Source organism: Prunus mume, linkage group LG2 (genome assembly GCF_029339155.1).
Source record: "Prunus mume cultivar Tortuosa linkage group LG2, ASM2933915v1, whole genome shotgun sequence".
Taxonomy (NCBI): domain Eukaryota; kingdom Viridiplantae; phylum Streptophyta; class Magnoliopsida; order Rosales; family Rosaceae; genus Prunus; species Prunus mume.
Window position 1 is genome coordinate 8,819,358 of NC_142699.1, and position 25,685 is coordinate 8,845,042.

A 25,685-nucleotide genomic window follows, 5' to 3' on the forward strand; every position below is an offset into this window, starting at 1 on the left:
ACTTTACAATTGATTTAGGATTTGTGTGAGTGATTAAAACAATTTGTAGTTATCTCATTATATAAGTATCCTGGTGAATTGAATAGAACTAGTAGCACTATGTACTGTTCAAGGAATAAAGCAATTTGTAGTTATCTCATCAATGAATTGTTTGGAAATTGTCAAGGAATTTCATATGTTATTAGTTGATGATAAATAGACTGGATAAGGTCAACAGTGCTCCGTGGCAAAAAAGCCTGTCAATTGACAAACACTGGTGTGGCCAAAGTGATTGCAGGCTTTGCAGCTCAGACAAAAGGATCAGTTCAAATTGGCTAAGTATTTGCCCTACATAATATAATTTTTTGACAAGGTATGTACAACAATTCTTTGAATGTAATTCTCAATCCTCAGCGAAGTTAACAAAATAATGTTGTATAAAGCTCAATTTTTAAGGATTGGTTTGTACATACATGCTTTGTGTACCACATTGGTATTTTGGCAGATGTTTACGGATTGAGTAATGACAGAGGAGGCTGACAAAAGTTTCACTTGGGATACTATTTAATGCAACAATCTACTGTGTAGATTCTTTTAAATGGACTAGATCTTCCTTTTAGCATTAGAAATTTTGGATTCTTCAAGGAATTCTCAAGGAAGGCCAGTTTAACTTTCTCTTGCAGTGATATCCATGAACACGGTATCTTCGACACCAGGTCTTCCTTTTGGAAATTGCTCTGGAATGGTTGTTAGAGTTCAGACTAGAAAAATGCTGTTGTAGATCTTCAGTCCTTTTCTGTCTCATTCTTCTTGTAATATTGAATTGTGAGATATATGAGTCAATGTGTTGAGCAATATATATTTTTTATTTGGATAATGAGAGCTTGCAATTGTTTATTGGAAATACGATCATTAATGTTATCCATTTGTTTGAAATTAGTATATACAAAAGTTTCAAATAGCATACAAATTTTTGCGTATTCTATATTGACATAATTTGGACCGTGGATTCATTCCAATCTGCGGTCAGATTTATAACATCGTAACATGCCGTGCTCATTAAATTTTGACATTTTTTTAACGGTTGATTGAATAATTTTCTTTTTTTTATTAAACCAAGACTTTGTATGGCCAAAACGATGAAAGGGGCAAAGAGATAACAAACATAGGTGAGTTTGAATTTCAATTGCCGAATGAAAAAGAAATAACAGACGGTAGTTTTATTCATGTTTTTGACCGAAAAGATTATCAATCATTTTCGAGTCATCTTTAACCCAATTGTCCATGTAACTAACCATTTTGGGGTTTTTCTTCATATAAGAGCATCTTCAGTGGGGTTGGTATAATGAGGTGTATGTTAAATATACATTATTTGTTATCGAAATCACCTGCAATGGGGAGGTGTAATCGATTGTAAGTTTGCATCATAATCGTGAGATGCAAATTTAGATGCATATGTACATCATTTTTTACATCCCTTGCAGGTATGACCTACATGAGAAAAAGTGAGAAAATGTGGACATAAGTGAGCAAAAGCAATTATACATATTTAGATTTGCATTTTCCCTATTAGAGCAAAAACCACATTTACAACCTTTAGAGCATCCACAATGATGCTCTCTATTTCTTAGCTAAAATTTAGCTAAAAATATAAGAAAACTATTTTAGGAGCTCTCTAAAAAAATTCAACTCTAATCATACTCCTTATTTTGAAGAGTCATAAATGATATAACTCTTTTTTTATTAGTCCATCTCTATTAAAAAATAAAATAAAAAATAATTGAAATTAAATAAAGGTTTGAAATACTCATTAAATAAAGTAGCATTAAATTATAGGGAGTCACTAGGAGTCCTTTCTCTCTCCTCAAATTTAGGAGCTCTTAGAGGACTCCCTATTTTAGGAGGTGGATAGGGAGCGTGGTTGGAGTTGTATTTTTATCATTCGTCCCTAAAATTTGTCTAATGAGATGGTTTAGAAAGTCCATTGTGGATGCTCTTAGAGTTGTAAAAAAGATGTAAAAATAGTTTTACACCCCCAAAAATACACCCCCCCCATGGATGCTCTAAATGCTGACAAAAGACCAAAAAACCCTTATAGAATATTATTTAGTTAAACTACGACTAAAACGGCAAAGAGTTTGACTATGTTTTTTACTGTCTAGTCAAAGAGTTTGACTATGTTTTTTACTTTGTCTAAGTCTCTAAAGGGAAGGGAGTGTCATGAGTTTCAAACCTAAGATAATTAATATATAAGCAAATGTTGTTACCACTGAACTAAGCACCCATTGACAAACAAAATGTATGTTTGGGTGCAGTTTTTATTGAAAACCTGGGAATCGTGGGGTCTGCGAGTTTGTAATGACAATTGATGCTTCTTTCTTTCCTTTCTTTCATATCGATGAAATGTTAGTTTTTATTCGCATTAGTCTAGTGTAAGCCAGCACCGTAGAGAATTAGCATTCAATATGACGGGTTAAAATGTAAATCCCACATAAGACCTACTAACAAGAGATGTCTCTCGGCTCTTCACATGTACCCATGGCAACAACCAACCCTAATATCTAAAGGAGAAAACCAGAGAAAGATTGTAAAGTCATAAATTTCTTGACAACCGAAACCCACGTCACCGATCACATCAAACAAGCTAAACAAAACCCAGAAACATAGAAGCGCACTACTCAAACAGATCATCATCGTCATCTGGAAGTGGTTGTGCAGCTGCCTGTGCCAATTCTTGTTCATGCCTGAAAAACACCATAACAGTCGATTGGTAATCAAGAACTCAGAATAATTAGCACAAACAGTGCTAACAATTGCTCATTATGATTCCTTCTTAATATATAGGTTGAACATGAGAAAAAAAAAATATTATTAAGAAATTATCAAAGTGGACCTATCACTTACTTTGCTTGGACAGCCATGTCAATCTGAACTTCTGGAGGAGCAAGAGCAGGTGATTCAACAAAACGCAGCTCAGTCTCTCTGCAGAGACCAATAGACCATTAAATTTCACAGCATGAGAGAGTTAACAGAGCCAAGAGAACAATGATTTACTGCAATAAAGTGATCAAGAACTTACCCTGCAAGCTTTCTGGCAAGATACAAGAAAGGTTTCTCAAAGTTGTAGTTGCTCTTTGCAGAAATCTCGTAGTACTGGAGATTTTTCTTCCTGTGAAAGGTAACCTGCTTTGCTTTTACCTGCCTATTTTTCACATCCACCTTGTTTCCGCACAGAACAATGGGAATGTTCTCACACACCCTAGAAGACAATAGGAATGCCATGTTAGAAGAAATTCGAGTTAGGAAAACTGGAAAGGGGGAACCGCATTAGGAAATAGTAAAAAGGGTAGAAGACCAACATCAGTGTCGATACAGAATATTAAAAAATATATAAAAAATTATATATCTCAAGTAACTCACCTGCAGAGATCACGGTGCCATGTGGGGACATTTTTGTATGTCAAACGAGCAGTAACATCAAACATGATGATTGCACACTGCCCATGAATACTGAAAATCAAGAAAAGAAACAGATCATGAAGTGTCAAACAGGGCAAGAACCGAGATGCAATGATACTGTCCATCAAACAATATCAGCACGAAGAATAGACCCGAGCCTGTTCAAACGGGGCAAAAACGGAGATGCAATGACACAAGGGAATGATACACAAATCCCTTAATTTTATAGTTTGTACAAAAAAAAAAATACAACAAAACATTCCTAGATAATAAGACCTGGCTTTGTATTCAAGCTTCTTAGTAACTGGCTAACCCAGAACATGCTGTTTTAATTAAAACAAGTTAGAAATAAGAAGAACAAACCCAAAATAAAGTAAGAATAAAAAAATATGATGACTTAGGCATAATCAAACCATTCCCATCATGACATTGCAAATATAATAATCACAGGTACCAACAAAACACACAACACTACAAAAGGCCACAATGTCACAAGGGCACAATAAATATAGATTACAGTAAAACATGAGTAGGGTTCAATTAAAATAGACGTTAGTGATAAGAGGACATACTAATAACCATCTCTGAGTCCACCAAACTTCTCCTGACCAGCGGTGTCCCAACAGTAAAACCTGATCTTCCCACAGTTTGTGAAGAAGTCCAACGGATGAACTTCAACACCAATAGTTGCTGCAATTTCAAAAAAAATTAACAATCACGAAAATTAACAACGAAATTTCACACACACAGGCACACAGAGATATAAACAGAATTGAACTCCTTACGTTCGTATTTCTTCTCAAACTCTCCAGTGAGATGGCGTTTCACAAACGTGGTCTTGCCTACACCCATCAAAACACTGTTACTATTTTAAAAAGACAAAAAAAAGAACGAACAAAATCAATAGACCAAATACGCTTCAAGAGCAACAATATGTTAGGGTTTCAATAAAATCTTGGATCTGGATGAACAAAACAGCAAAGAAGAAAGTCCTGAATTCCCAGTTTGGGCGCTAAAGACAGAGAGAAGCGAAAAGACGAACCAGTTCCACCGTCGCCGACGATAACAAGTTTGAAGCTAGGGTAATCGACAGTTTGCTGATTCGGAAGAGCCTGTATCAAATACAACAATGAGCGTTTACGATCAGAATAAAACCCTAGCTGCCTGCCTAGAACATATACACATATACATATAGCGAGAGAGAGAGAGAGAGAGAGAGAGAGAGAGAGAGAGAGAGAGAGGCTACCATAGCGAGAGTGAAGAGAGCTGCAAAATGTGAATGGATTTGAGGCTCGGAGGATAGCGATCAAGGTGTTTGTGGAATTCTGAGGAAGCAGAGTGTAAATGAAGAAGGTGAGGGACTTAGGGGTTTTATACTACAGTGTAACCGACCCCTTAACACGGGGTTCGACTTTTGTTGGACGCTATTTTTTACACCGTTGGATCACAGTCCCGCTTGAATTTTCAGCTTGAATTTTGTCCCTACACGTGGCACCTAGTATGGCCATTGTCGTATGCTCTATGTTCGCAATCCGCTGAATTAGCGATTATCGCCCAAAGGTCTTAAAAGCCCAACAAAACCTGCCCAATACAAATCCAATATTTAGAAGATATACAATTTTTTGGTTTTTTTGGTTGTTTGTTTTTTACAATGGAACATTCTAAACTATCTTAATATATAGGAGGAGATTCGGACTCGAGTGCAAGAGGATGTACACATTACATTAACCACCGACTTAATAGTGGGGAGGGGGTTCAAACTCGGGTGCAAGAGGGTGGGCACATACCTTAACAAACTTGTCTAACCCACATTTACGTGTCCTTGTTTGTATTCACCTTACTAATTGACGTAATAAATATAATGCTTCCCACCAACTGGGTATTAGTTATATTGGCCCAAATCAGATTTTTGGTGTGCTACCAAATGGTCTTGAGTTCAAATGCTCATGGTTTTTGAACTCATGGTACTTGTGTGTAAGTTCCCTCCAACCAACTTTAATACTTCCCCATCATTTGATATTGTATATTTTCTTATTGACAATTCGATAATTTAAATTACAATAAATCAAATAGTAGGCAGATCCAACTCTAAGTCATGATAATTCAAAATTTGGGATTTGTTTTGAGGGTGTCCTAAATTTGAAAGGATTAAAATGAGATGCGCCATGTTTATACCAACTTTATCTTTCTCCATTTTTAAAGTCGTTAATTTTCTTACCGGGCACTCGAGACACGTGGGAGTTATGCAAGACCAGAAAACAAACTTTTCTGGACCAAAGAACGTTATTCATGATACGACAGGCTCAGAAGCGTTTTGCGTGCTTTCTTCTCTTTCCATTATCTCGTTAAACCTCTGGTTTCAACTGGGTTCGGGTTCATGCAAAAAATACACAAAGGCAACATTGCCATACACCCAAGCTATATGAACATGAATGCAGTACCGAACCCAAAAGATGAAAAATTACAAAAAGATACACATCATGGGGATTGATGAACAGCTCCGTAGAGATTGTGAAAGAATATAAAAATACTAATAGGCGAATAGAATTAACGGCATCAGATATAATGGACTGGACAAGAAATGGGGAAAAGGGCAGATAGGGAGCCAATTCAACATAAAATCATACACGAAAACATGGCATCCTCAAATTCACATCCTCATGACCACGAAAATTATCACTTACAAACTGCAATACCACAAGTTTTTCTTAGAAAAAATGGTCCAAGGACCCACAAATATTAATAACGAAACTTTCACCAAGACAACAATTCCCCACATCTACTCGAATGTGTCATCGTCATCATCAGGAAGGGGCTGGCTGGCAGCTGCAGCGAGCTCGGCTTCGTGCCTGTATTATCAAGGGAAAAAAGAAATATAAGGTAATGAAGAAAAGAAAAAAAGAAATGCATCAAGTCCAATCATAAACTGGCAAGAATTTTCCTACAACTCTATTCCTTTTTCACTACATAACATGTGTGTGTGATGAGTGGGAGAGCGATCAGGGTACGTTGTGTGTGTGTGTGTGTGTGTGTGTGTGTGAGAGAGAGAGAGAGAGAGAGAGAGAGAGAGAGAGAGAGCAATTTTGTAAGGGAAGGCTTACTGTTGTTGTGCAGCCAGATCAATGTGTACTTCTGGAGGAGCCAAGGCAGGTGACTCAACAAAATGCAAATTAGGATCCCTGCAACAAACAAAGCACTTGAGTAACTTATATATCTATTTGCAATAGTTTAAAGAAAAATATATCTATTTGGAACCAAAAGATTTACCCAGCAAGCTTTCTGGCAAGGTATAGGAAAGGCTTCTCAAAGTTATAGTTGCTCTTTGCTGATATCTCATAGTACTGCAGATTCTTCTTCCTGTGGAAAGTAACCTGCTTTGCCTTGACCTGCCTGTTCTTCACATCAACCTTGTTTCCACAAAGAACAATTGGAATGTTCTCACAGACCCTGGAATTCACAGCACAAGTACCCATTAGAGTTAATACACCCCCCAAAAACTCATCAAGTGAAATCAATGAACTACAAATAAAGAAAAATTTCCAGGCAGACCTGCAAAGATCCCGATGCCAAGTTGGAACATTCTTGTATGTCAATCGAGCAGTAACATCAAACATGATAATTGCACATTGTCCATGGATGCTGCACAAAAATGTAATTTAGAACAAAGTTGCCCAGAAAGAGTAATAAGCAGTTATCAAATGAAATCTAATACAACCTACATAAATCATATGTAATTTGGGGAGTGTAATCGTCATAAATGATGGCCTAAAACAACCTACATAAATCAATTAGACAGGAAAGCAGAGGTAAACCAAGTAGTTACTGTGGGAGACAAATGAAATCTAATGCTACATACGTCAAAATGATTTGCACAATATGGGAGTTCAACAAAGAGTACAGTCATTCGAATCGGCAAAGAATTTTGAATAACGTCATACAGCCATTCAAATGACAAACGTAATATTGAGTTTTAACAAATAATGATGACAAGCATGTAGATATCAGAACAATTATGCTCAATACAGTTAAAGCAAAATGCATACAAAATAAAAGAGTTCAAAAGAAAAGTTCAGCCATAAATTTTTAAAAGAAAACACTCACTAGTATCCATCTCTAAGACCACCAAATTTCTCTTGCCCGGCTGTGTCCCAGCAATAGAATCTAATTTTTCCACAGTTGGTGAAAAAGTCCAATGGATGGACCTCCACGCCAATAGTTGCTGTCCATTAAAAATGAGCAAGAATGAGTCCAATACATCAAATTCTTATAAACGCTTAATCTTTCTTCACACATTTATTCTTCTTAATTCGGAAGGGAGATTACTAACAAAATGGCAAGGTAACGGTCAACAAAGTTTAGTAAGCATAGAAAACTCAAAAAGTACTAATGCTTTACAAGACACTTACGTTCGTATTTCTTCTCAAATTCACCAGTAAGATGTCTCTTCACAAAGGTAGTTTTCCCTGCATTGACATAAAACTCACTCAGTTATGGAAAAAACAATGGCATCATAAACCAAGAACTAAACCATATCATGTAAATTATAAAAAATAACCAGAATCTGAAAACAGCAAAGCCAAAGGAAAAAGGTATACAATCACCAGTACCAAAACCCTAATTTCACTATTATAGTATCAATTTCAAAGGAAAACTTTGGGCTTGCACACCTCGAGCTCTGACTGAATAAAATATCCGAAAGAAGTTTCAGGCTGCATTTAGATTTGAATAATTGTAACAAGGTTCTAGAACTGGAGCCCCAATATAAAATTTCTAGGGAAGGTTAAAAGGTTTAGTTGTACACTTAGACTCAGCCTTATTACAGTTCATTTCGATTGCTCTAACCAATTTGCAGTAAGGCCAATCCATATTACTAGGAACCACCTTACAGAAACATTATACAAGATTATAGTCGAGTGCATGAAATTCAAAGCCAACTCCCGATCACTCAAATCCAAAGTTTATACCATTTAGGTCACGCTTGCATAAAGTTTTAATTTTGAACTATTTCACAGAAAGCTCGATAACCAAAATTAAAATCAAACTCCATGTTGTTCAGGCCACAGAGTTTGCATTTAGCTCCATTTGAGCTCAGTAACGAACCGATTTGTACAAACAAAGACAAAACGGAAAGCACAGGAAATTTTTCACTGAAACCAAACAGATCATGAACGAAACTGAATCCATAGAGAAAAGAAGAGGCAAACCTGTTCCACCATCGCCAACGATTACGAGCTTGAAGCTCGGGTAATCCACGGTCTGCTGATTCGGCAAAGCCTGCAGGTTTTCACACAAATATTGTATTTAAAACAAAATTTAATTACTTTAAAAAAAAAAAATCAGTTTTCACAGCAACCAAACACACAAAATGAAGATCAAAAGATGCGAAATAAAAATTTTGAGACGAAAGATGCGAAGATTTACCATTTGAGTCTTGCTAATGTGAGTGGCGCAGAGAGCAAACGAGTGAGAGCGAGAGAGGGAACGATTGAGATTTGTTGAGGGTTTATATAGTAGGAGCCTTCGGAGAGACCCTAGTGTTTTCTAATTCTTAGCTAGCTTCAAAGTAACGCAGCTTTCTGGACCGTCCGATTGTCTAAGCACGATGAGTTCACGCTTTACACGTAGCAGGCCTCGTTTGACGGTGTGCTGGACTGGGTTGTAGCCAACCCGTTTTGGAAGCTTTCTGGACCGTCCGATTGTCTTAGCACGATGAGTTCACGCTTTACACGTAGCAGGCCTCTTGTGACGGTGTGCTGGACTGGGTTGTATCCGACCCGTTTTGTAAGTTTGAGTCGGGCTATTGGGTTGGCCTTACCCGAACTTTGGGCTACCCTTCCCTTTCCCGAAGTTGCTAAAGAAGGACTCATCATGGGCTGGCTTAGCCCGTAACATTTTCCTCGATTGAATTTTAAAATTTTCTCAATAAAAATAATTTATCTTTGCTTTCTCACATAGAAGAGTGAAACTCATTCATGATGATGTGACGTTGTGAGGCGAAATAAAAATTTAGGGAACATGTGAATATACTCGAGGAAAGACTTCAAGATCAAGATTCAAAAATTTGATCATATATGTATCATATTTCAATTTAGTCAAAACATCGGTTTCTAAAATTCAAATTATAAACTGGATTAACTTATAATGGTTCGATCAGCTGGGCGATTTAAATTCCCAACCTAAATGTGCATATCTTGACAATAGGCATCGAATGAGCAACGAGTTTTCATCTTTGCTAGTTTTGACCCATTTTTACGATATGATTGTATATTTAGGGAATATAATGTCTTATAAATATTTAAAATTTAAGCGATTAGCGTGTGCCAAGCCATCGATGGCCACCATTGATCAACCAGTTGTTGAATCCGTTTTTGTGCTGCAAATAAGTAATAACATTATCATCTCATTTATTTTGCTCATGAAGTACATAACCATTCAACAAAAATCAAACTATTTTATCATACACTATCTTCCCATTTCGGATTATGCTAATTAAACTCACACTACTCCCCGCCTCTAGCTTCTCTTACAAACAAAAGCACCCATAACCATGAACCAAATTGGTTCATTCATACAACCCAAATTAAAGACCTCATTGTATATCATATATGGGCCTCATCACCCCCCTAACATTTAATTCATATAAAATCTCAAACCCTCCAACCCAATTTCCATCACCACTTAATTTCTGGGTCCTCATTGTCTAGGGTTTTTTAGGCTCAACAACTTCACATCATCAAGCACAGGTCCACACAGAGAAGAGAAGTCATCGCTCCTCATGGTATAATACGTGCTCAGGAACATGACACGTGTCCTGGTAGAAACAGCCACGAATTTGAGCACCGCTCTCTTGAACCCTCCTTTGCCCTTGGACTCGTAGGGCACTTTGACCGTGTCTCTGCCTGCAAATGCCTCCACGATCATGGAGCCCTCACAGGAGTTGCTTGCGTCTCCCACGGAGAATGAGAGCACGTAGGTCTTGCCGGGGATGGTTCTGGCAACTTGGGCTATGGCGCTTTCTTTTCCTGCTACAAGCTCAACTGCTCTTTTGCCCTCTGGCACTGAGAAATGGTTTGAGTCTATGTACTTCACTGCTTTCAGAGACTCCACCATCCAGCCTGGTAACGGAGAGTGGTCGTCTTCTATGTTTGGTGGGATTAGGACTCCCCAGGATGCGTTTGGGAACACGTATGGCCCTTCTTCGAAACCGGCATTTTTCAACAAGTTCTCTGCAATTCAAGTAGATTATGGTATCATCAATGACCGTTTAGTCTAGTGACATTCATTTCTAAGTTGTTGAATGAAGTTTCGCGTTCAAATTTCATGGAGGACAGTTTATTTACATGGGTGTCAAACTTAGGACTGGGGGATTGTTTTCTTTTATTTATGAAGAGGAGAGACAAGAAAGACCCACAGTTCTAATACAAAATAAGGAAAAAGGGTCATGAAAAGCTGTGATGTCCAAAGACAATGTGACCTAAATATTAGGCACTGCACGACGCTTCATTAATTCATCGATGATATTTGCTTTCAAAGAGTTTGGTTGCAAATTCTTGATGTATGTAGAATTTAGTGTGGGACTCAAACAGAGACACATGAACAATTCACATGATCGTCTTATTTGTGAAGAAAATTTCAGGTGTAACCGGTTGTATACAATTATGTGTTTATCTCACTCGTTACATGTGAATATGTAAAAGAAGATTAACACACATTTGTATACAATCAGTAATAACAAATATTTGGTACTTTAAGAAGAAGTTCAAATTGCTAGCTTGAAGGCCCTCAACTTGACTGGTGGTTAGCCCCAAAGTCATAACTGGAACCAACTAATAAAGAAGCAGTGTCCATGGGCCAGGACATTGAAATTAAATGAAAATTTAAAGCAAGAGATCTATATACAGTGATTGCGAGCAGAAAATAGTTAACCTAATTCTGATCTATTTGTTCTGTCCTCCAAGAATCACTAAAGTTTCAAGGGTATTAAATTTTTACTATTGATGAGGCAGAGGCAGAGAGACAGAGAGAGGTGATGTATGCCTAAAGAGAACATGTGTCATCAAATAATTGCACACCCCGCAGCCTATATGGGGTGAAACAGCTCCTCACATGTATGAAATAGAGTGGTCCAACTAGATGATCTATACTTAACTAATTTCAAAATCAAATTAAAAACCCATGATCTTGCAAGTGGTGTTTGTCTTCTATACCGACTTGGAAATGTACTTACGATTAGATATTATCGTGTTACATATTATATTATATTGTTAGACTGTCAACCTAAACGATTAAAATTTAAAAAACATAACATGTGAAATATATGATAAAGAAAAACTTACTGTTGGTTGCTCGAGGAGGGTACAGAGTTCGAATGGCAATCGAATCGATGAGAGGGCCGCAAGCTGGATCCTCCTCGACACCAGGGTTATGCAGAACAAGCTCAATTTGCTCATAGTCAGATTGAAACGCCCAGGCATAAGAATCCCAGCCATTGCTGCTATACACCGTCTGAATTGGCAGCACCCCAGAGTCTGGTGCCACGGAGATGTTCAAACGCTCCTCTTGAGCACAGGTCCTGGCTGCACTAAAAGTGATGGAATAGTATAGGCCCTTGGTCACTTTGATCCTCTGCTTAATTGAGGCTTCATTTCCAAGCCTAACTGCATAGGCCCCCTCAGGCACAACCAGCAACATGTCCCCTTGCTTATGGCCTGACTTAATGTACTCAACAAACCCAGAAATTTCCCATTTTGGTATGGCATAGCGCCCTATCACTTCTGTGCCCCTGATGTCTGATGGCTTAGGGGCCTCCTCAAAATTCCCATTCTCCAAATAACCTGCATGAATTTGGGTTCATAGAAAAATATACATTATAAGAAGAAAATATGCTGCAATGAAATTATTGTATTACATGTGACGCTAAACAAGTAATGAGTGTACATGAAACTATAGGGCGCTTATGTTGAGGCTGTGTGTTAAGAGGTTCAATTCTATCGTCCAATAATAACTCTATAATTGATCGGATTGCTATTAAGGACTCATTATAACCCTCGCTATAACCCCTCGTTACTCTCCCAGTGGAAGCATATGATAGATTTAGGCATGTTGGGCTCAAAATGTGCAGTTTGTTTGTTTGTGGAAAATTTGTACCGCTTGTGGAGGCATGATGAGCAAAATGGGGTTTTACTGTTAAATGGATAAAAGGTGTAATAAATTTGATGATATCTTTGAATTTTTGGGTACCTATCTAGTGGGTGCTTCTGTGGGTGTACCACTTGGCACCCATGTGATTTCTCTGTACACTCTGCACAGCTATAATTAATATCTTATGTACGAGTGTCACAGAATATTTATTTATCACACCCGTCCAAATCTCTCCACAGAAGAAACCCAGTCAAAACAAGCAAAAGCCTGTTACCATCTGACGAATGAGCAAATATTGATGATGATAAGCCGAAATTACACATTTACCCCTCAAGAAATTCAAATTTTTCTATCACTTATATTATTGCGAACTTGCTGAAACTTGAGCTGCTTGCTAGCTGATGACCTGAAAAACTTAAATTCCAGCCACCCTAATTCCTCTATGAGGCTATGAGGATCAAGAGAAGAACCATGATATGAACTTATGTGCACAAGGATGAGGTCATTTTGGTCCTTTTCACAAAACCTTCATACATATACTAGCTACCTATGCACCAAATATTATGAGGCCAAAGAGGCAAAGAACTAAGGAGCAAGGTGAAGAAACTAATAATTAGCAACTAAAAAAAATACAAATTACCATCTGGGTTTTTTTATAAATAAAAAAAACATGTACGAGTATTAATTTGTATAAATAATATAAACTTACCATCGATGAGGGACAGGGCAGAGTGGCAAGTGGCGCACAATAGCACCGACAGAAATAAGGCAACCCCTCTCATATTGGTGATCTTTTACAGAAAACACTCTTAATCTGTTATCTGCAAATGTTTGATGTGTAAGCTGGTAAGCAATGCAGAGTGGAAAGAGGGAGAGGGTGGGTTTATATGCATGCCAACATCCAAAAGAGCCCTTGGATTTGAGCAAATATAACGAGTTTGCCATTCTTCTTTCTCGCTGTGTCTTCACGTGGCCCCTTTGAAATGACGTATTTACTCTCTCTCTCTCTCTCACTTACTTTTATTTGTTTTGTGATGATCCAAAATCTGTATGTATATGTCCTCTGGTGTGGTTTGAAGACAAAAGCTGTTTAAGGTCACATGGTTTCTCCTCCCCAACCTTGGTTCCTGCCAAGCATGCAACCCCACGACACCGTCTTACTTCACTTTTGCTGCATGTTTTTGATTGTTTAGGGTCCAATTTCGTCATTTCGTAAAGGGAGATTAAGTTTGTTAATGAGTTGATCATCGGCCTTAGTTATGATAATTTCCTGTTTTGGTGAAGCAATTGGTGGAATGTTTTTGGAGTTAATGACAGATTTGGCCTTGATTATTTTGTGCGGCGATGGCCAAAGCACATGCCTGTCATTTATTAATGTTTGCGTGGTAGGCTTATGAGAGAAAATGATGCTCTCTTGTTAAAAATGTGGTAAGTCTGATATTACCCTTTCAGTTATCGTAATTTGACTCATTTTTCATTTAGTTACCGTCATTTTAATTTTTAAATCTTCAATTACGTAATTTTATTCAGGTTGCAATCAAGTTCTTGAGGTCTAAAATTGTAAACAAAAATAGACAAAATAACTACGTTATGGGTTGATTACAAATACCTTGGAGAGACAAAAGTATCCTCACATGTGGTAGTTTGCATATTAACACATTGAATTCCACCAAGGTTACACTTTGAACTTGATTTAAAATCAAACGAAATTACATGATTAAAATTGTCAAAGTCGAAATGACGGGACTAAAATAAAAAAAATGTTTCAACCCATTAAAGACTACGAATATAATCTGGCAATAAGAAATTAGGTCGAAGCTACCAGAATGTAACATGTCACATTATTAAGGATTTTAAAAGGGTTAAAAAATTAAGCAGAGCATGTGCACTGATAGAGAGAATCATGGCAACTTATGCTCTAAAATTCCCAATTATTGTTGTAAATCAATGGAAGTATCTGTCTGAGTCAGATAGATGGATAGGAGGTAATTATTAGTTGAATATATAATAATAATATTAAAAAGCATTAACAATTTGTCTAGATTCCATTATGTGTCGTTCTTTTCTTTGCATATATTGAGCTATCTTCATGTGTTTCATATCTTTTATACGTGAGATATAAAAGTTGGTAGAAGGACTCTAAAAAGATTTGAGATCAAATTATACAGTCTCGATCTTTTGGACTACATGAATTTAAGAGATTTGTGGTCACTTATTGTTAGATGTAAATTCAACGATGAACTCACTATTGCATTCCTTTTAATAAACTTTTTGAACCGTTGAATTAATATCAAACGATGAATGACCACAAATCTCTTAGATCCCTATGATCCAGGAGATCGGGACTGTCAAATTATGTATGTATTATTAAATAATGATTAACTAGGATTACGTGCAACCCCTCCAACTGACCTTTGCTCTTTGTTTATTGAGATGAATATGTTTTTAACATTGGATGTTGTTGTACACAAACATTTAACCATGATTTCATGTAAGTAACGATTCAAAAACTTCAACAAGGTTGCTCGTATCACGTGATAATGTTGAGTCTCATTACAAATTAGTTAAAAGAGAGAGGAAGTGTGCGTTCCAAAAATATAAATTGATCATCAAATTTAAACTCATACAAAAATAGTAGAAAAATGCATCATTTGTTATCAGAATCTATTGTCATTCAACATTGTCACGTAATAAAAACCATCCAATTGAATTTTTCCTCTTCAGTAATATACTAGAGGTAACCAGTTTTTTCACCAAATCTACTAATCAAATGATGTGTTTGTTGTTCATGTCATTTCACATAATCGTAATTATGTGAAGAAATTTGGTTTCATTTCTCACAATTTTGACGATTTGTGGATGGATAAATCTATATAATCCATGTAGCAAAATACCAAAATACCCTTGTAAAGACCCAAACAAAATTATGCAGGGCGGCGAAAGCCTCCAAGAAAAACACATCACGAGGGATGTGGGGATAGCACCACAGTGATCAGAGGGGTGCTGGAGGGACCCACAAGATTGATCCTGAAAATCCAATCCGACCCCTAATCTGATATGCGTAGGATCACAGCACCCCATGATACTGGCCGGGTTCTGGGCTTGACATCTAAGAAACATGTGGGCCATTTTAGGCTTTAAAAAAATTAAAATAAATAAAATAATGAAGTGGGCCGGTTCTGATCCTCAGCCTCAGCGCCTACAATCGAATGCATGTGGACGACCAGGGCCGGGCCGGATATCAAGGGACCCGTGTCCCTGTACTTTTTAGACTTTTCTCAGCTCTCACTGGCCCAAAGTTATATGATTGATCACCAACCCTCTAATTTCTAATACAATATTAATTTCTTATTCTAAGTAATTTCCCAAGGAAAAAATCAATAAACACATTGTACAAAAATCAAAGTTAATTTATACCAAAATTAATGTATGTGTATAAATTAACTTTGATTTTAAGTTTTTGTTCTCATAAGTTATGATGTATTCTAATGATTTTGTAATTTTCCTTGAGTTTATTATTTTGAAAAGGAAGTAATGAGGTTTTATATCCTTAGAAGTTCTCAATCAGATACGAGGACGAAGTTGAGAATGACAAGTCCTTCATAAATGAGAAAATCTCACATAATCGTTTGCATATATTTTGTGATTAAGAAGTTTTTCTCGTCATAATGAGATAGAGATGACTATCTTTATCCCAAGCTACCTACCATATCAAATGCAACTTATGGATGGGATGAAGTTTAAGCTTTAAGCTAATCAATCCTTAATCTTTCCAAACAACCACGATAATGAAGAATTAAGGTTTAAATTGAGCTAGGAAGGAAGACTTAATGGGTCCAAAAGTCTCATTCTAAACAAGTTGGCTGTTTTCCCAAACATGTGACAAGCATATAGAAAGTAGGAACTTCAAACGTCAGCCCTTGAATAAAATGCCAAATTATCGTACCGATTGACATGAAAGCCACGTCATCACCCTCTTCCCCCTTCACAATTTCCACCACAAAAAAACACCACCCCTTTTCCCAAAACAACTATTTCTATGTCATTTGGGTCCGGAGCCAAATGCATGATTCGGTGTCAACGTCACTTGTTTGTTTGTAAAGTCTTTGATTAAGTTCTAATTAAATCGTTGATCAATATTAACATAAAAATAGAATTTTATAATTTTATGTTTCTTTTGCTTAATTAGGCAGGAATTGGCAGAAGAAAACGAAGATAGACTTTTAGGGCTCATGGTTGCACGTGAAGTTGAAGTGGAATAAATTGACCCATGATATATATTATATTATATGATAATGACACTGCATCAAGTTGGATGGTCTACTGGAGCTTTCATTCATCTGAATCATTTATTTATAGATATTCATTCAAAGATTATTTCTGAAAAAAATTATTTAAATTCAATATTATTTGACTACTCAATTAATTGATTATAATTTTACTATTTTATTGAAGTATATCGTGTTTATCGATTTTGTTTGGCACAAATATGTCAAAACAGTTTTCGATTTGTTTAATTTTTTACAAAGATGATTTATGAATATGGACTTAAAAGTTAAACGATTTGGATCGTTGTTTTTTTTAGTAATAAATTCTAAAAAGTGTCCATCAAATAAAATTAATTGAAGAATTCTTTAACAGAAGTGAAAGCGAACGATCACTGCATAGATATGGTTGATCTGTGAGCTTGTTCAGTTTCTCATATCAATTTTAAATTTAATGGGTGCGCTTTCTTTAGCTTACATCGAAAAGGACATACTAACCTATGCACTTTTTATTGGACAGATCGAACAGTGGGTGAACTGTCCACGTGTGAGCACTAATGAAGTTGTCTCAAGATAAAATCATAGATATGTAGACCCCTACTTGAAAAACAACCAGTGAAGCAATGGGATCAGCTTGGGAGTGAGTGAATATAATCCAACGGTGAATAAGATTGCATGCAAGTACTTTCATGAGCAATGCCGCGCTCTCGGTTTTTCATGAACATTGATATAAAGAGATAGAGCTAGCAATGGAGAGAGATGCGATAGAATTTAAGAGTAAAGGAACTGAATCCTGACATTAATAATTGAGGAGTAAAGCAATCTTTACAACTATGAACCATGTAATTCTGCATATGCAAGAACACAATTCAATTGTAAGCATGGGGATCATGGTATCACATGGAATGTTGAATAGTAAGATGTATAACTTCAAGATCAAGAGTACCATTAATTCATGCACCGAGAAAATCTTGAATAAGGTAGGGTTATATACCATCTCAACGTCTACTTGAAACGCGTTTAAAAGGACTTAAATTGCTTTTTTATATAACAAAAATACTTGTGATAAAGTTTGACAAAAACAAAAAAGTTTAAATATTGATGGGTTAAGGTACAGTCTCATCTTTGCACAGCCATCTTCATAACAACCGTCAAATTATGCCCTTTTACGTTAGTAAACATGCCATCAATGGTCACATCATCCATGCTCCACGTACACCAAATCCACTTAACTTGTTCATGGATTCATTCATGAGGTGTATTCATATATATAATAGTGGTCAATACAACGCAATAGTGAGAATTATGGTAACATGTTAACGTTAGAAACAAGGAGGGCTTCGGCACATGGATGGACATTTTTATGGGGAGACATATAACATTGCATGGTTAATGAGTGGACGTAGATGAATCTGTCTAGTTTTGAAAGGGACTATGAAATGATAGGTAAGAAAAGGCCGAGGCATTGCAAATGCACTGCATTGAATGCTCCACATCTGGTAAGTGGGCAGACATTGACAAATGTCTCTCTTCTGACAGCTTTTCTAGTATCGCATACTTATAAATGACCTTTCACCTTCCCTTCTTTGTTGTTATATACATTTAGATTTCGTATCTTCAACTACACCTTTTTTTTTCTTGCCGATAATGTTTAGTTGAGTTAATAAAGATCGTTCTTTTCGTTATCCAGACCAAAATTTGAATTTCGTTGCCGACAATCTTTATTTGTGGATAATTTGTAAAAACTAAAAAATAGACTAAGACCCCTATATAAGTCCTTAAAAAGACCTTAGTATGTCCTTACCCTATAATGGGTTAGCCTCTCCTCCCTTTAAAATTTTGCTTTAAAAAAAAAAAACTACATTTTTTGCTTCTTCTCATCTTTCTTGAATTAAGGGGAAAAAAAAATCAATTATAAACCAGTTGTATTAAAAGAAATGTCATAACTACATCCAAATGCTCATCCATCCATCCATCCATCCAGTCAGACAAAAAATTCGTAATTTAAACTAGAAACAGACGTGGCCCAATAGCTAATTAGATCTTGAATTATCCTGGTTTACGTTTTTTTTGGTTGTTTGGCCTCATATTATGATTTGGATTTTACTCACACTAGTTCATTGCGAGTCCAAAAAGCAAAACTGAAATATCCTGGCTTAAGTATCAATTACTTCAAGATGAATGAAGAATTCAAGAGTGAAATAAGATGGATACATCAACAATCTAGAGTCTATAGGAACATAGAATAAGATGTATTATTTTGAAATTTTCTTTGAATCAATCAAAGGAAATGACATCATATCAAAAAGATACTTTGATAAGAGGTTATGATGGACCTATTGGAGATCTAGGGTTGATTAAACACATGCCTAATGACGGATCAATGATACTTAAAGATAAGTCAAGGTTATTAAGTTAAATTTGAAACTTTACTGTGTTACAATCCGGTCCCAGGGAGAAAGATAAGTCATTTGATAATTTTTTTGGGGTGTGTAAAAATATAGGGAGCCATAAAGATTATACCTCATAATTTAAGTTTATATAAGGAGGGATATAATAGTCAATATAGAATCTATAGTAGAGGTGTCAAATGGATGGCTCGATCCATTTAAAATTGTGCTAGGCCACAATCCATGTAATTAATCGGGTAAATTAATAGTAAAAGATTATAATATGTTCATACTTTTTATTACAAAATTCAAATGTAAAGTACAATTTATGTGCTTGGGCCAAAGCATTATACATGGGTGCAACTGCACAAGTTTGCACGTGAATATGGCGTTGTAATCAGATTGTTTATTCATCTCTGGAGAGGTAAGTTTTATAATACATGATATCTGCATCTACAAACGGAGTTGACACTAACACTCTATCTCTATGGAAAGAAGCATTAACGTCAATCTCTAACACTCTTCCATGGAAGAGCATGTGAAGCTGGTCGTAAGCTTTAGTTCACCTCTGCTTGTTGTCATCTCATCTAATATCTCACCATCATAGAAATTGTACGCGCCCTCGTCGTTATCGGGTTTAGGTGGTACTTTTTCCTGCTCACACGTTACAATAGGCCATGAATAAAAATCCTTCAAACACATTATCAAAATAACAGAAACAAAACATTCATTCTGCAGATTAATTAGCAATGGGAGGAAAAGAGACATACTTCTCAAGTAACATGAACTTCATCCCACTCACAAGAATCCAGTTCTTGTAGATGGGCAGGATGAAAGACCCTTCGTAGCACATGTTCCCTTATGTTTATGAGAAGGAAGAAGGGTAGTGGGAACAATATTCCAGCTATAGGTTTCCATGTCACCCCAAAGCATACAAGAAAGTATACGAGTTGGAAGAACGTAAACAAACAATGTACTTGAATGGTACTAACTCCACAAATGAAGCATGAGAACCTGCCAAGACTTTGTCCAAGAAAATGAGAGAAATAGAAGATAGGTCAAGATTATGATTTAAAGGTATTACATACACAATCTAAGTTTAATGAAACTTCTAAACCACTATTACAAATGACTTACTTGTAACCCCGGTTAGGGTTAATGAATAGCAGCAATGTCATCTCCCAGAACTAATTACCCGGGGGACTATTGATTGCCATGTAGGCAAAGTATCCCTAAAGAATTGAGGTAGGTATCTTTTTTTATTACAACGATCGCAAATATTGAGCTAGGGATCATCATTGGACCCTAAGCTCATAAGCCGAAATGGGTAGCCTGAGATCCCATGGGTCAAATTCAAGCTTGACACGTTTTTTATTTGGACTTAATTTGAAACCCTCAGCTCACCCATGGCCTGACCTGTGTAGGCCCTTTTTAAATCCCTAACCTTATTTTAGACTTATCAAAATAATGTAATATGTAGGATAAATTAATAAACTTCTTATTTTGTTTACACATGTTATGAATTAAGTTAATTTGTTCAATGTTGTTTAAAAATTTGTAACAAAAACTTATAAAAGACATTGAACTATAGCCCCATATCTAAGTGCACTCCCTAACCTTATTTTATACGTAATATGTAGCATGTTTTATAACATTCTTATTTTGTTTTACATATGTTATGAATCAAGTTTATAATTTTAATGTTGAATAAAAATTTGTAATAAAAAGTTATAAAATTCTTAGTATAAAAAAAAATAAAATTATTGGGCCATTTAGGCCCATGGGCAGCCTGGCTAGCCAAGCCTATCTAGGCCCTGCCTAATAGGCGGGCAAAGGCCTTAACATTGGAAATCTTCCCCTATCCCAACCCCAATAACGAACCCTATACCGAGCTGCCCACAAGGAGTGACTGCAATAGGTTACTCACTCTTTGCGCACCCAAACATGCAAATGAGCATTAATGTGTTTCTCTGGATCAAAATTTCCTTTTAAGTCTCCCTAATCATCAGATTTCATTACAGCCTTAAGTTCTGCAACTCCTTAGGCTGCAAGACAAAACCAAACACTGATTAGGCAAAACACCAACACAAATGATGGAAGATTAGTTGTATATATATATATATATGTGCCTTGAGTACTTACATTTGGAGGAGAGTCATCATTCATTTCTATGAACACAAGTTCTATCCTTCCAAACATCCATGTTTCCAAGGAATTTTTGGAATGGGCCTAAAAAAAAAGTTAAGTGGGATGGGTCGGGCTTTAAATGGGGTCAGGCCAAGCAAAACCCATGACGGGGTGCAAGCCGGCTTGATCCATTGAACTTCATTTTTTTATCTCGACACGGCTTACCAATAATCATACTTGGGCAGTGTCATGCCCCATTTAAATGGGCTGGACTTGTGCCTTGCTCAATCAACTCGACCTATTTGACATGCCAGTTTTCAATGAAGTTTTAGATATTGTCTTTTCTACTGATGATTGGAAATTGAAAATAAAATTGTCTCATATATGAAAAAAAATTCAAATTAGAAAAAAAAAAAACCTTATTCATAAGAGCACTTCCACCTATGGTGCCATGGCAAAAGGCAAGGGCAAGTAAGGGTAGATACTATTCATGTGAATAGTGATTACCTTACTTTTTTTAATTTTGCTTTTTCACCTATTGTCATGGTAAGTAAAGGCAAACACTATTCACATGAGATATGAGGAGAGAAATTTGTATGGAGTTTTGGTGTGAGAAGTGAAGAACATGACTAGGTATTTATAACTTAATTTTTTGGTATTTTATTTAATTTTTTTGAGTATTTAAATTGATCGCTGATGTCATGTTGACATCAGCAAACCCAAGCAAGTCTTGCCTTTGGGTTTGTCCATGCTGATGGAGCCCACTCCTTGCCTAGGGTGGCCTTCACCGTTGGAGTTGATTTTTGGGAGCTGGGGATGCCTTTTGTCTGTGGCCACCACGAGTGGGAGTGCTCTAAATGGTGGCCGACTAACTAAGTAATTTTTTTTTGGGCCAAGCTCAGTTCAATGAAGTTAATAAATGGGCTAGCATGACATTGCTCGATTGATTAGATGTATCGTGGCCTGACACGATTAATTTAGTGACACGATTTTAAATGAGTCGAGCCAGCATCGCACGACCCATTTGACACCTCTAAGTTAATCATCCACCATTTACGAGTCAATTTTTTTACTTCATTTTTTTCTAAATCCCATCACGCTCGAGTTTTGTTCACACATTAAATCTAACATGATATGACATTGTATATGTCAATTCACCAAATCATGTAAATAGGAATTTGCATTTGACATGATATGGGCTTCACGCGAACCTTGGTTTTAAAATTTGTTCTATAGCTATAGGTTAGGTGGGCCTTCTTCTATTCTATCAAAGAAAAATACTTGCCTTCTTTTCTCTATAGGTAGGAATTTGCTTGAAAAACGTTAGCTACAACATTTACTTTCTAAATACCTTGAGAAACATCATCACCATTTCTATGAACTAAGAACGGTAAAAACCGCCAAGCAAGTCTTGTCCAATAGAAAAAGGGTGATTTGCAGGCCAGTCAAAATTACATAGTGAAATAGCAAAATTTGAGCCCATCTCGCATCCATTCATAGAAAAAGTCAGCTTATTGCAATCAAGCATATTAAAGAAGTTAAATTTGGATCATACATTTATTATGAAAAAACCAAGGGACTTCCAGAATATGACAACCATCCAGGAAGTTCCAATTCAGGTCCTCAAATGCCAACAATTGGGAAAAGCTTCTAGAACAGAAAACAATCTCCCTTAAGGTATGGAAACATCTACCAGAAACACTGCTATAATTTCGTCCAACGAACCATTCCAACAAAAAATAGCTACAAGAGGCAATAACATGCTTATGGAATGGTGCGCTGATAAAGTGGCAACGCTCCCAAAGCTTCACGCTCTGCTTTCTCCCTCTTCACCTGAAAAATGGAAAGCATAATTAAACATTTACCAACAACTCATTCGTGCAACATGTCATAAGTTTTTTCGGTAGGACATCCATCAAATTAACCTGTACAATCATTATTCTATATCTTCTGTTTCACACGTGGTAAGAGAACAAAAACCATAACAGGAAGGGGAACCGATATGAGTCTCACTGCAAAATTACAAATGCATGTAGCACACTGAACATATATCGATTAACTTAACATGGTGAACAAATGAAAATGGAATACTAACTATTCCTTCCATCAAGTTTGCTTCAAAAAGAAAACACTCTCCGGCATACTTCTATGTTTTGGGTAGATACTCAAATAGGGTTGGTAAATAGGAGCTTCATAGTTGACTAAACGAACACAAACTGAAAATCCCAAGAAAGAAGTAGAAAAGGAGCAACATAATGGTACTTACAAGAGCCAGCATTTCCTGAAGGTAGCTCCTGAATGGTGTTTGCTGTGCCTGCAAAATAGATAAAGAAAGGCAAATATTTAGAGTCAAATTTTAACAATAAAAGAGAATATGCTGAGAATGGCATTTACAATATGCACGGAAAAATACATATTCAAAATACAAGAATCAACACCTACTAAAAGGATTTCATAGCAAATCTTAATGCAAATGCTATCATAAGCATTAGAAATGAACACCCTTTGTTTGCAATTACTACCATCCTTCTTATATTATCACATGAAACCAAATTGAAATCAAATATCTAAGGCCACAAATCATTACGAATTAGATTTGGAAAGTAATTCAAAGGAAATGAAATGAGGTAAAAGCAAAAGGCACCTGAAGATGTTCGGGAAGGTACTCGTGCTTCATGGAGAGGTCCATGGCGCGCTTGAGCCGCTGGTTACGAGCATCCACTATCTCCCTTGGTAGCCGATTCAAAGCCTCCTTGATGTCCAAATCGTAGTAGGGATCGTACAGATCGTCGTATCGAAGCCCTAATTTTCATACCCAATTCAGCATAAATCAAATCGAATCAAATCAGCCTATACATACTTACACACACACATAGATTAGGGTTTGTGAACGAGGAGGCGAACCGTAATGGCGGAGGCGTTGAGAGACGGCCTTCATGTGCTGACGGGCGAACCAATTCTTCCTTGGATCTACCAACGATTGCAGAAACGACGCCATGTTGCTCTCTCTCTCTCTCTCTCTCTCTCTCTCTCTGTGCAGAGTTTCTCGAAAAATCGTTGAGTTTTTGAGGGGCAGCGAAGTTGTGGTGGCTATGGCTATGACGAATTGACGACTCCAATGAGCGACACGTCGTCGTTTCGTATCGGGCCACCTGAAAAGGAAAGGGCTCCTGGGTCGGGCTGAAGAGCGAATGCTAATTTATTGTTTTATGGGCCACCAAATAAGCACTGTTGAGGAGCTTGGATATTGGATCTTAAGATTAATGAGGCCCTAAGTTAGAATTATTATCCTTATTATTTTGAGAAGCAGCAATATTTCATTTTTTAATCACCGAAGAAAGAAATAAGAGCCAATAATATATTACACGTGTTTCTTATAAAAATCTCAACCACTTGAGCTACAAATCTCTTGCCGGTGCTATGTTTATGTTAAAAATAAAGTTATTTTATATTTCCATTTTAATTTTTTTTTCTTTCCAAAGTTAAGAGAGGGATGAAGTTTTCTCACACACACTGCCAATGTGTCATGGGCGTTCAACTTGAGAACACTGATTTACAAAATGAAGAGCATTTTCCAATAGGCTAGGCTCCGGCTTCCATATTATATTATTCAAGTGTTTAAACATCAAAGTAATGTTTTTTTTTCCTTTTTCAAACCCTCCCCACCCACTAAAATAATTTCACGTTCTCCGCTTTCAAACCCACCACTTGTTTAGAAATTAGAATCTCTTCTCCTCCATGTGTTCTCTCTTCAGCACTTGGAATCAACCGTTCTTTAAGATAATCAAATTATATGTTAGTTATATTCATATCTGATAAAATCCCAACGAGTAACATGCATTTTGAACTGAATTCAAACCCAAATTTCTTATTTCAGATCGTTCATATTTATACACTTTATATTCGATGCATGGGTGGCTCATGTAGGGCTGAAGGTAACTAAAGCTAAGCTAGAGAACTTGTCCAAAGGCAAAGACAAATTGGTGGGCTCAAATTTACGGGGTGATAATGCTTTGAACAAAAAAGAAAGTTGAACATGACACTAAATATTATATCCCATTCTTGCATTGGTCTAAAATTCAGATTCTCATTGCTCTTATTAACCATTGCTCTCTCTCTCTCTCTCTCTCTCTCTCTCTCTCTCTCTCTCTCTCTCATGTTATATCAAAACGTGAATATAAGGAAGCAAGGATCCAATGCATCAATATTTCTGACTCAGCCTTATTTCACAATTCAGCTCCTACATTTAAGGGTTGTTTATCCCTTTTTACATTAGTACATTCGGATAATGAAATTCGAACTCAGATGCAAGGGGCTGGACACG

At 36.6% G+C, this 25,685-nt stretch overlaps 4 protein-coding genes and 1 long non-coding RNA gene across 5 annotated transcripts; 1 reads left to right on the forward strand and 4 right to left on the reverse strand.

The window, feature by feature from the left end:
- Window positions 1–211: 211 nt before the first annotated feature.
- Window positions 212–539, forward strand: LOC107880554 (uncharacterized). The gene is made up of 2 exons (XR_001677441.2): window positions 212–352; window positions 485–539. It is a non-coding gene; the product is annotated as an uncharacterized LOC107880554 (long non-coding RNA).
- Window positions 540–2,425: 1,886 nt separating this feature from the next.
- Window positions 2,426–4,820, reverse strand: LOC103320078 (GTP-binding nuclear protein Ran-3-like). The gene is made up of 8 exons (XM_008221694.2): window positions 4,685–4,820; window positions 4,481–4,550; window positions 4,224–4,280; window positions 4,011–4,128; window positions 3,400–3,489; window positions 3,059–3,238; window positions 2,884–2,961; window positions 2,426–2,723 (listed from the first exon to the last, which is right to left on the reverse strand). The coding sequence occupies exons 1-8, from the start codon at window positions 4,685–4,687 to the stop codon at window positions 2,654–2,656; spliced, it is 666 nt and encodes a 221-aa protein (XP_008219916.2). The 5' UTR covers window positions 4,688–4,820; the 3' UTR covers window positions 2,426–2,653.
- A 1,140-nt stretch (window positions 4,821–5,960) lies between these two features.
- On the reverse strand, window positions 5,961–8,978 carry LOC103320061 (GTP-binding nuclear protein Ran-3). Its single transcript, XM_008221675.3, has 8 exons — window positions 8,860–8,978; window positions 8,643–8,712; window positions 7,845–7,901; window positions 7,540–7,657; window positions 6,988–7,077; window positions 6,706–6,885; window positions 6,540–6,617; window positions 5,961–6,287 (listed from the first exon to the last, which is right to left on the reverse strand). Exons 1-8 carry the CDS (start codon window positions 8,860–8,862, stop codon window positions 6,218–6,220), a joined length of 666 nt encoding a protein of 221 aa, XP_008219897.1. The 5' UTR covers window positions 8,863–8,978; the 3' UTR covers window positions 5,961–6,217.
- An 825-nt stretch (window positions 8,979–9,803) lies between these two features.
- On the reverse strand, window positions 9,804–13,478 carry LOC103320060 (BIIDXI-like protein At5g11420). Its single transcript, XM_008221674.2, has 3 exons — window positions 13,289–13,478; window positions 11,775–12,272; window positions 9,804–10,664 (listed from the first exon to the last, which is right to left on the reverse strand). Exons 1-3 carry the CDS (start codon window positions 13,359–13,361, stop codon window positions 10,132–10,134), a joined length of 1,104 nt encoding a protein of 367 aa, XP_008219896.1. The 5' UTR covers window positions 13,362–13,478; the 3' UTR covers window positions 9,804–10,131.
- A 9,412-nt stretch (window positions 13,479–22,890) lies between these two features.
- On the reverse strand, window positions 22,891–24,433 carry LOC103320059 (cytochrome b-c1 complex subunit 7-2, mitochondrial). Its single transcript, XM_008221673.3, has 4 exons — window positions 24,266–24,433; window positions 24,006–24,163; window positions 23,628–23,675; window positions 22,891–23,194 (listed from the first exon to the last, which is right to left on the reverse strand). The coding sequence occupies exons 1-4, from the start codon at window positions 24,357–24,359 to the stop codon at window positions 23,126–23,128; spliced, it is 369 nt and encodes a 122-aa protein (XP_008219895.1). The 5' UTR covers window positions 24,360–24,433; the 3' UTR covers window positions 22,891–23,125.
- Between the last annotated feature and the right edge of the window lie 1,252 nt (window positions 24,434–25,685).

Excerpts from the sequence above, each read along its gene's own strand:
- LOC103320060 (XM_008221674.2), bottom strand. The coding sequence starts at position 13,361 with ATGAGAGGGGTTGCCTTATTTCTGTCGGTGCTATTGTGCGCCACTTGC. Across the intron at positions 12,273-13,288 it reads TGCCCTGTCCCTCATCGATG|GTTATTTGGAGAATGGGAAT; the intron begins GTAAGTTTATAT and ends AAATTCATGCAG. Across the intron at positions 10,665-11,774 it reads CCCTCCTCGAGCAACCAACA|AGAACTTGTTGAAAAATGCC; the intron begins GTAAGTTTTTCT and ends CTTGAATTGCAG.
- LOC103320059 (XM_008221673.3), bottom strand. The coding sequence starts at position 24,359 with ATGGCGTCGTTTCTGCAATCGTTGGTAGATCCAAGGAAGAATTGGTTC. Across the intron at positions 24,164-24,265 it reads TCAACGCCTCCGCCATTACG|GGCTTCGATACGACGATCTG; the intron begins GTTCGCCTCCTC and ends TATGAAAATTAG. Across the intron at positions 23,676-24,005 it reads ACCTTCCCGAACATCTTCAG|GCACAGCAAACACCATTCAG; the intron begins GTGCCTTTTGCT and ends TCTATTTTGCAG.
- LOC103320078 (XM_008221694.2), bottom strand. Across the intron at positions 4,281-4,480 it reads CGTCGGCGACGGTGGAACTG|GCAAGACCACGTTTGTGAAA; the intron begins GTTCGTCTTTTC and ends TGATGGGTGTAG. Across the intron at positions 3,239-3,399 it reads TGGCACCGTGATCTCTGCAG|GGTGTGTGAGAACATTCCCA; the intron begins GTGAGTTACTTG and ends ATTGTCTTCTAG.
- LOC103320061 (XM_008221675.3), bottom strand. Across the intron at positions 7,902-8,642 it reads CGTTGGCGATGGTGGAACAG|GGAAAACTACCTTTGTGAAG; the intron begins GTTTGCCTCTTC and ends ATGTCAATGCAG. Across the intron at positions 6,886-6,987 it reads TGGCATCGGGATCTTTGCAG|GGTCTGTGAGAACATTCCAA; the intron begins GTCTGCCTGGAA and ends TGTGAATTCCAG.